The sequence below is a fragment of the Mytilus edulis genome, chromosome 3 (assembly GCF_963676685.1).
Source record: "Mytilus edulis chromosome 3, xbMytEdul2.2, whole genome shotgun sequence".
In the NCBI taxonomy this organism is placed as follows: domain Eukaryota; kingdom Metazoa; phylum Mollusca; class Bivalvia; order Mytilida; family Mytilidae; genus Mytilus; species Mytilus edulis.
In genome coordinates, this window is record NC_092346.1 from 59,397,079 (window position 1) to 59,407,325 (window position 10,247).

At 29.9% G+C, this 10,247-nt stretch overlaps 1 protein-coding gene across 1 annotated transcript in view; it reads right to left on the bottom strand.

Annotated features, from left to right (window-relative positions):
• Positions 1-8,301, bottom strand: part of LOC139516949 (uncharacterized) — a 31,871-nt gene extending 23,570 nt beyond the window's left edge. The window contains exons 1-2 of the mRNA XM_071307436.1: positions 7,710-8,301; positions 4,554-4,759 (exon numbers count right to left, since the gene is read on the bottom strand). Of these exons, the coding sequence (XP_071163537.1) occupies positions 4,554-4,759; positions 7,710-7,914 (411 nt within the window). The 5' untranslated portion in view covers positions 7,915-8,301. The remainder of the gene's footprint in view (positions 1-4,553; positions 4,760-7,709) is intronic.
• Between the last annotated feature and the right edge of the window lie 1,946 nt (positions 8,302-10,247).

The window sequence follows — 10,247 nt, forward strand, 5'->3', positions numbered from 1 at the left end:
AATGAAAAACAAAATATAATCACCGGTATGTCGACTGTTCAGTTGATAGTCATTTTTATTCAAAGCGTGTGAGAAAAGCATATAATCTAACGACATTTTAGACACAACTAGTATAGTAAACAATGCCTAATGCTGTTGTTCTTCATAATCGTGTCTATTTTAAATTTATATTGTTCTTATCATGATTTAGGGAATATAAATAATTTTATGTTTTATTGCAGATTGTTTGCCTTGATTCTGTATTTATTAAGCGCCATCTTGAACCATATGTTACCATTATGGATTTAGTCATGGTCTCCTTAATAATTTACATAATTAACGTTTTCAGCAATATCATGTCAATGAAATTTCTTGATTGTACAATTTACATGTTTCCACGTAAGTTTCTAAACATTTGAAACCCTCAAAAAGCCCAATCACATTTGGTGTTTCAGTTGAGTGCAGATTGCTTTGATGACCGTTCATATACAAATGCTCTTTATGTGACTTTTTTGTGTTTAGTATTTTATTACTCAAACGTAGCTTTCAGACCATATTTCAAAGGTTTACTATGTATATTAATTCTTTGTTCAGCTGAACACTATTATAATATCTTTTAACTGATTTCATTATAAAAAAGAAAATCGACACGATAACTAAAATATAATATTAATATGAAATAACAGACAGATAATAAGCAAGAGGTAAAACGTAAGGCGTATTATCATATTAGCTATTTACTGATCTTCTATTTGGCAAATACGCAAGGACGAGGTGTTCTAAAAGTTCATCATTGAAGGCCATTTGGTCTGGATATTACAATGATTGACGGATGTATGATTGTTTTAAAATTCTGTGGTGTCTGTGACTTTTTATCATTTCGGTTGTACGGTTGTTTAAGAACACTGTGGTGTCTTTGCCTTTGAATCATTGAAAGTTGTACGGTTGTTTTAGAACTCTTTGGTGTCTTTGACAATCAGTCATTAACATATGTACGTTTTCTTACAACTCTGTGATGTCTGGTCCTTTAAATCATTTCGGTTGTATGGTTGTGTTTGAACACTGTGGTGGCTTGGCCTTTTAATCATTGACGGCCGTGCCGTTGTATTCAAACACTGTGGTATCTTGGCCTTTTAATCATTGACGATTGTACGGTTGTTTTAGAAATATGTGGTGTCTGTGTTTTAAATCATTGTGGTTGTAAAGTTGTGCGTTCTTGGCCTTTTTATTATTGACGGTCGCACCGTTGTTTTAGAACACTGTGGTGTCTTGGCTTTTTAATCATTGACGGTCGTATCGTTGTTTTAGAACACTTCGGTGTCTGCGACTTTTAATTATCGACGGTTATACTGGTGTTTTAGAACTATGTGTTGTCAGGGCCTTTTAATCATTGACCGTTGTACGGTAGTTTTAGAACATTACACATGCTGTCTGTGCCTTTTAATCACTAGCGGTTGTACGGTTGTTTTAGAACTATATGGTGTCTGTGATTTTTAATCATTGCGGTCGTTTGGCTGTTTTAAAACACTGTACATAGTGTTTTTGTCTTTTATCTTAGAATATCGCATAGTTGTTTTAGCACTTTGTAATGCGAGTGCTTTTCAATCATTGAAGGCAATCAGATTGTTTCAAAACTCTGTTGTCGTTGTATCTGTGCCTTTTAATCATTGTGTTTGTATTGATGTTTTAAAACTCTGTTGTATTTGTGCCAATGTTTACCGAATGTCGTAAGGTTGTTTAAAAGCTCTGTTGTTTATATACCGTTTACCCATTGAAGGCGATATGACTGTTTATAGACATCTAGTGCTTCTGTACCCTTTAATTTTAATTATTGCAGATCCTCATATGGTGACATGTTAATAATAATACTTTTTTAATATGTTTGGCTTATGTCTTACTGGTGTTGAACCCATATTTCCTTGTATTCAAATGGCCTGTGATCAAGCAGACTAGTAGAAATTGATTAAACGAGGTAAAAATTATATGCTTTATCATGCTTTAGCTCTCTGTGATGTCAAGACATTTAAAAAACTTTTTTGCGTGACGATGACATATTTTCTCATTTTATTTCATTCATTTATTATTATCCATTTGAGAATCTTCTTTTCCAAATTAACTAACTCGTTTGAATTATTGGATTAAGCATATGTATATATACTTTCCCCCGAAATTAAAGGAATTATATTTATTTTTGTAGTGAAATGTACGTGTTATTCCCATTTTACAGATAAGAATGACTTTATATGTTTGTAACGCGTGTTCACTCTTACTATTTCTCCAGGCTTAAAAGCTTTTACATGTATGACCTAATAATTTAGTTAATGCCTCTTTGTCTTGGTAATATTTATACAAGGACCGTTCTGATGATGATATTTTAATGATCAAAAGAATGTTTTTTCCGGTAATTTTGAAACTGTATAATTTACAAATGAGGAATAAAATAGCAGATAATCCCATTTTGGAATATTAAATCGGTAGAGACAGAGTGGTTATTTGCCAAAACGGTTTCTGAACAACAAACGTCAAGTTATTTGCAAACATATAAAAGAGGACATTGACTAGAGATTTGTCGAGAAAATGGATCTATTTTACTCATTAATGTCTTTGAAATTACAGCGACAATTTTTATAAATTAGGAATAATAATATCATATCTCGTTCCAGGTGATAGCCCGATGAACATTTTGTTTCTTTATTGCGTTATGTTCTCATTAAAGTATAATCGAAACTGATTTTAATTCTAAAAGGTTGAAGTTTTAAATGGTGGCCTAATTAATTATTAAAGTAAAAAACAATTATATAAATTGGAGATATCGAGTAAAGGATGATGTTGCACATTTCATCATTCTAATATAGTTTTTAGAATGTTCACGCACTTTGGTGTGTATACTTGAGAAACAATTACCAATACTTATCTTAGTTAAGATAGTACTGCGGAGTAATATACCAACTAATTCCCAACTATGCACAGTCTTAAATTTGTAATGTGTGACTGTTATACTCACATGTATATACGTTATAAAACTTTTTAACCTACGTTTAATCTTAACCGTCTGAAAGAAGTACCTAGTCTAGTCTGTTTGGTTCTCACAAAATTCGTTCTTACTGATGATTGTGACCATCAGGATCGAATGTAGAGAGTTGAGCAAAACTATAAACATATCAATAATAGACTTTGACTCTTTGAAATATACCTTAAAATTGAATGCATTTGGTATTCGCTAATATTATGAGACTAGAACGCATATCCAGTAGATGAAGGATCCGTGAGATTAAAAAAAAAATGTAGGCTGCAAATATCAGTGTTCTTTTTTTTACAAGTCCAAATGCATGTATATATGTTTTCAAAAATTTAGGTGGCCAAACATTTCTTGAAAACGAAAACAGATTTCTGCTTTATGTGCATATAAAATCGCACATTTGAGCTCAAATTGTAAATCATACTATTGTATTTACATATTATTAAGCTTATTTTTTCATGAGTATCCACTTATTCGTCCTTTTAAATTCAGATTTAAATTCAGTTTTAAATACCATGATATGGTCAAGGATGGTCTTGAAACATTGAAGTTAATTTATAGAATGTGTCCCCCATATAATGCACCTTCAAAAGTCAGATGTATACACCAAAGCTATATCATTACAGCCTCCTGAGACAAAAAAATAGTGTTTGTCCAATCCCACCAACGTTTAACTGGTCCCTGGGCTCTGGACAGACAGTATAGAAAAGTAACGGAGTTTAACTATAGGTGCATACTTTGTGGGACAGCCGTCTCAGTGGTATGAATCAGATAAACAGACTACTCTTGCTATTTTTAGTAGTTTTATAGACATTGTAAATAATCGTGTACTTTTCAGGGTACATCTTTCCTGATAAAGGAACAGTCGAGTTGTAGAAGAATAGGGATAATTATAAATATTTTATTTTAACCTTGAAAATATCGCTTGAAAAATTATACTGAATTTTATTGGTTAATGAATCCTGTAAAAACCACAAGTTGCAAGATAATATATAAAATTTCATATTTTTAATCTGGAGGATAACAGAGTTTATCACTCCCGGTCTGACAATATATAATATTGAAATAAAATATTATCAAATTTTATTATTTTATTATTTAAATGTTTAAGTCAGCTAATTCCTAATATTTATGCTGTTTCATGGAAACTGTTTTAAAGAGTTTGGAAAGAAATATTCTGCAGGATCAAATTCAAAAGATAGAATATTCAGGCGATACAATTCATAATTTTTGCTTACTCGTAGGATTATACAAGCGAATTTTCATTATGTATTTTAATATCAAAAGGGTAATTTCTTATTAGAATTAAACTTAAAAAAAGGATGAATATCTAATTCCTGAAAAAGATTTTAAATAAACTCATACACATCCTTCAAAATTGGACCATATTCTGAAAGGCATCTACATTTTTATATTTAAAAATAAAAATTCGAACTTTTAAATGTTGCTTGCAACTTAAAATACGAATAGTATGTCTTCCTGTTTTAAATAATTCAAATTTAACAATTTGTTACTCATAAAAATGAAATTGTCATTTCCAAAGACGTATACTAACCTCTACTCTTTCCTCTTTCAACTCTACTTTCATGGCAAGTTCTTCTCTTAACATCACATCCGGGTAATGGGTTTTATTAAATGTTCCTTCAAGTTCTTCAAGTTGTTCTTCTGTGAAGATTGTTCTGTGTCTCCGTTTACGTTTCTGTCCCATTTTTTCCAAGTCAAGTGCATTCAAAAACCCATGGAAAGGGTAGTGATACCGTACTACAAGAAAAATTAAATATACAAAAAAAACAATAAAAACGAAAAACCAGGCGTTGTTTTATATGAATAGATTTATCGTGTTATGTTTGTGAGCATAGGTATTAGTTTGACTGTCGATTTGCTCCATTGATCTCGACCATGGCTGGTAACGAAAAAAGTAAAATCACAAAAATAATGAACTCCGAGGAAAATTCAAAACGGAAAGTCCCTAATCAAATGGCAAAATCAAATGACAAAACAAATCAAACGAATGGACAACAACTGTCATATTCCTGACTTTGTACAGGCATTTTCAAATGTAGAAAATGTTAGATTGAATCTGGTTTTATAGCGCTAAACCTCTCACTTGTATGACAGTCGAATATACTTTTTCAACGCATGCATATTGAAAATTTGTTCATTAACCTTTAGAACACGATATCATTAGAAATCCCGGAACTTGCGATGTGTTCCTTTATTAGGTAAATAACAACGAGGTCGTATTTAACATTAGCAAATTGGCAATGTAGAATTAGCTGATAAATAGTTATTGAAAATTCAGGAATATCCATAAATTGGAGAATACATTTCCGTTATCTTTTTACATTTAACATTTTAAAAAAAGCCAGATAAAAAGTTTTTAAAATCAAGAATTACCTTTAAATTAAACAATATATTACGTATACATTTTTTTTTTTACATTTGAAGCTTTTCGTTTCAAAATTGGCCGGTTAATAATTGTACTGGAAAATTAAGATTTATCTTTGTATTATATTATACAAATCGGATAGATTTCGATAAATCTCATAATTTTGGTTATTTATATGTATGTTAGTCTTATTTCATTTTATTTCATGCATTGCAAAATATCCATCAAACTGTTATCCATATGTAGTGTTTCAAATGTCATTTCAAAAATGATATTCATTTTTTGTTTCATTCTGAGTAATTGGAATTGAAATACGTTTATCCGTACCAATTTCTTAAAAGTATTTTCACCCTATCCCAAAATTAATAATTGGAAAGGCTGGTATTTCTTCTCTATTTCTATAGGGTTACAGATGTTGAAATATTGTTTTAGGTAGCTTATAGTCACGCGAAGAAATATAAAGATATGTTTTCTGTTCAATTTAGTCTCGTGCTCATAACATATAGAAATGTAGAATCATTTATATACATCAGTTAAGCGCCATAATGGACTGAGAAAAAAAATATGTGTATTCCCTTTCCTAAATTACGTCGTGTTCGAAAATATTGTAATAAAAACCATAGACAAATTTGCATTTTATGCCCCGAAAAATAAAAAGTTTTTAAATAATTTTAAAAATCAAAACCCTTAAAAGAGTAAAGACTAAAATTATTACTCATATTGTGTTTTTTTTAAATGCTTATTTTTGTATATTAATGCTTATATTTAAAATGCTTATTTTTGCATAACGTTTATTTTTTTTGTATAATTCTTTTTTTTTGTAAAATGCTTATTTAGGTATAATGCTTTTTTTTCATTATACTTATTTATACTGCTTTTATTTTATAATGCTTCTTTAAACAATTTAATTGAAATAAATGACAGATTTGACATTTTTTGGTGTAAAGTGAAATTTGTAAAAGACATGTACTAATCCCTAATGAACTTTGTATGACAGTATTGTACCGTTAATCTTCAATGACAGGGATTTGTTTGGTTAATTTTGTCTTATCACTAAACGATAAAAAAAGCTGTTCAGCAAACTTCTTTTGAGGGTAACTTATTATATTTTCAAAATCTTTTCAATTGTAAAATGATTAATAAGCTGAGGATGTGTTTATGAGCTGAAGAAATAGGCCACCTTTTAATTAAACCATGTTTTCTTTTTATTAATAGTCAAGAAAATAAGAGGCGATTAATCTTATCGTAGAAATTAAAATCTTTCAATAGCAATACGCTCATTTCTTTTAAATAAAATTTGATTTCACATCGGTGAAGTGGAATTTTAATGTTGATTTTACACCGTACCAATTTTTAAGATATGAATCTGTGTGTGCCGCGGGATGAACATCATAGCGATCATCAAATGATAAAACAACTTATTTAAAAGATTTACGTTCAAATCCTATACACTAGTCAATGAACAGTTTAGTGCATATATGTCTAACGCGTCTGTAATTTTATATGATAATTTCTAAAAAATTTAACACCGATTAATTGAGATTATCAAGTTGATCTTAAAAGCAGTTTTCATTTCTATTCAAATTGAATTCAGATAAAAATAAGGAGTAGATTTGTCCTTAAGATTTTTGTTATTTTTGTTGTACCATTAAATTCAAATATAACTTCAATCATATACAAGTACTGTGAATCTTTCTGTAAACAGGAATAAAAAAAAATATGTGTGCTTATCATAAAGCATAAAAAAAAAATAAGATAGTCAGTCAAATCTCATTGACATTTTCACTTTCTTAATATATATCCCCAAAAATGGCGAATTGAAAAATGTTCCACTTGTATTTTATTTCGGGTTGATGTACATAGTGAAAAGCTAAATAGTCTTATTTTTTCTATATATTTTCTCTTAAAAATCTTGTTAAAAAAAATCCACATTTCCCCCCTCTTAAATAATTATTTTTTTGCTCTTGAATATCTAAAAAAAAGAAGATAATAACAACCCTATATTTGCAAAAAGGAATATCATAATTGCGGGTGTAAAACATGATAATTTTATTAAAAAGACGAATCAAACAACTGAAATAAATATTGCATTTTTCAGTGTACATACATTCAAATAAAAATGCTTTTTTAAGATAAAATGTGTAATTTTGATATAATTAATAAAAAGATTACAGCAACTGTGGCACTATAAATAATAACTGAAAATATATTCGCTGTTTAAAAAAATTGAAAGCGTGGAACCATTGCAATGTATGTAATACAATCTCGAAAGGATCACTTTTTATCCCGAGATAGTGTAACTACTGATCTTGTTTTACTTACCAAAGCAGTCTCTCTGAAGCTGTGACATACTAGGTAGTTGAAATGGAGTCGGTCTAGGTGGATGCTGGACAGGTCTAGGTGATAGAATGTTCTCTATGGTGAACAAAGAAGAGTTAGACTGACTGTTAGCAGCTAATAATCCAAGCTGGTAATTCCTAAGACACGCCAACTGTTCATTGTGGTAGTGATATGGAAAATGCTGCATTCTCAGTGTTAGGATTGTTTTTAAATATTTAAAATTTTGTATCTCACTAGATTTCAACACGATGTTTTTCTTAAATTGTCAAACTTGTAAGTTTGTGTTCAAAGCTCTTTGCAGCTTTCTAATACTTGCTCCTACGTTTAAATGGTTTAACTTCTGTCTGCTTCAAGGACAGCTATAGCATTTTATATAATATTGAGGTAACAAAATTAAATTTTCCCTTTAAATTCGGCTCATCTTACAAAGAACGATCTACGGATTATGGTGAATACTGGGATGATCAAGTTACTTTAAGAACCAAGACGTGTCTAGCTAATCGTCAGGTATCCAGTTAATCACACTTTAGAATATTCATCGATAATTCACAAAAATAATCCAAACAAATCCTTAATAGGTAGTTTTATTGCTTTAATTTGTTTACACTTTGTAAAAGGTCCAATGATTTTTGTCCAAATCCGTTAAAACTTGGCCAGTGCCATAAAAACTAAACCAATGAAAACAAAACATAATTATAAGCCCCGCCCAGACGTTTTAGCACAAATGATATACATTGGCAAAACATCACAATTTGACGCAAGACGAACCATATTCATCTTCCACTTCTTTAAAGAAAAATTCAAGGCAACCTATTTTTCTTTTTTATGTCCCCATACATTATCTTATAATCAAGATTTTTCATTTTTACGGTAGAAATATATGTTATGAAATAAAACAAAAATATCATATTTACGTTCAGGACTAACCCAGAGCCATATGGAATAGATGTTGCTAGAACATTCAATAATAAAAATACGGGTATGTCTTAAAACATTTTCTGATTTGAATTATTTGCACCAGGTGGTAAATAGTATCTTGTGATATAGACAAAATTCAACTTAATCTTACAAAAAAATTGGGTACAATGACAAGCAACAGAAAACGCCCAGAAAATTTAGCGATATTGTTAGCATGGAGATGTTTTAGATAGCGTCAATTGCTGTTGATTCCAGCCACTTTTTTCAACTGTTACTGTGCTGACGATGGTAGCCAGTGCTTTAGCTTTACTGTCAAACGTCATATTACTTCTAAGCGTCAAATGAACGTTACTTCCCAATTTAAAAGAACTGCTTTTCGCATGCATATTTATTTTTATAACAACGGAAACAAAAATTTACTAAAAGGTAACTATTTAGCACTATTATCGCTAATATTTTCTATTTCTATACATGATTTTGTTTAATATCATCCATGACTGTTGCCAGTTATTAAAAAAAGACCAGAAATTTCACCCCTTTTAATATTGAATGTTATCCATTTCAAATATGATGTTATCACTTTTTCAAATAATCATAAATGAAATGTAGTGTGAAAACGTTTATCACATAAACATTTATAATTTGTTAAAACATCCGAGATTTTTTTATACGATTAGATTAATATTATTCCAAGTCATAATGTACAACAATTGTCATCTAAAGAAAATACATTTTAAATCGGATGTACATAGCAGATGTCATTTTAAGTGCTATTAAATATTTTTTTAATCAAGCACTGTATACATATATATTGTCATTACATATTTGGACAGGAATCCGTTACCAGAGAATTTTCACGGGCTGTAAGCATCCGTTTCAATCTTGCAACGTACATAAAATTTATTAAAACGATAATTTTCAAATTTCAATTTCCATAATCATATTATATATTTTCCCAAATATGACAGAGTGTTAGACTAAGTTAATGCTTTTTATTTTTTCTTCAGAAAATTATCAAATGAAAAATAATCGTTTTGAAAAAAGTATGTTTGTGTCTAGGTATTATTCATACCATGCCTTCACCATTCAACATCTTGTTATTTTTTTTATGTTACCTTTGCTTAGGGAGCTACCATTTGATTTTTAGGGGGGGGGGGAGGGGCTAGGATGAAATTTGAAAAAAATAGGCAGGACAGGAATTTTGAGTAAAAAAAAAGGCAGGATGAGACACTTGCAAAAAAAAAAAGCCAGGACGACAATTTAGGTAAAAAATAATCAGGATAAACTAAAAAAAAAAAAGGCAGGACCGAACAGAGTGAAAAATAAAAAGGCAGGACAGAAATTACAGCTAAAAAAAAAATGCAGGACAAAATTTTTCATCCTAGCCCCCCCCCCCCCCCCATAAAAATCAAATGGTAGCTCCCTTACACTTTATACTGTATCAATGAAATATATCCTTGTTTCGGACAAATGGAAAAGTTTTAGATAATACGTGAAACAAATCATCATATTGAGACAACTGCATGACTTGGCTTTTCATCAATGCATTTTATTAAAAAAAAAAAAAAATATATACACATACATACAATAAAAATATCTTAT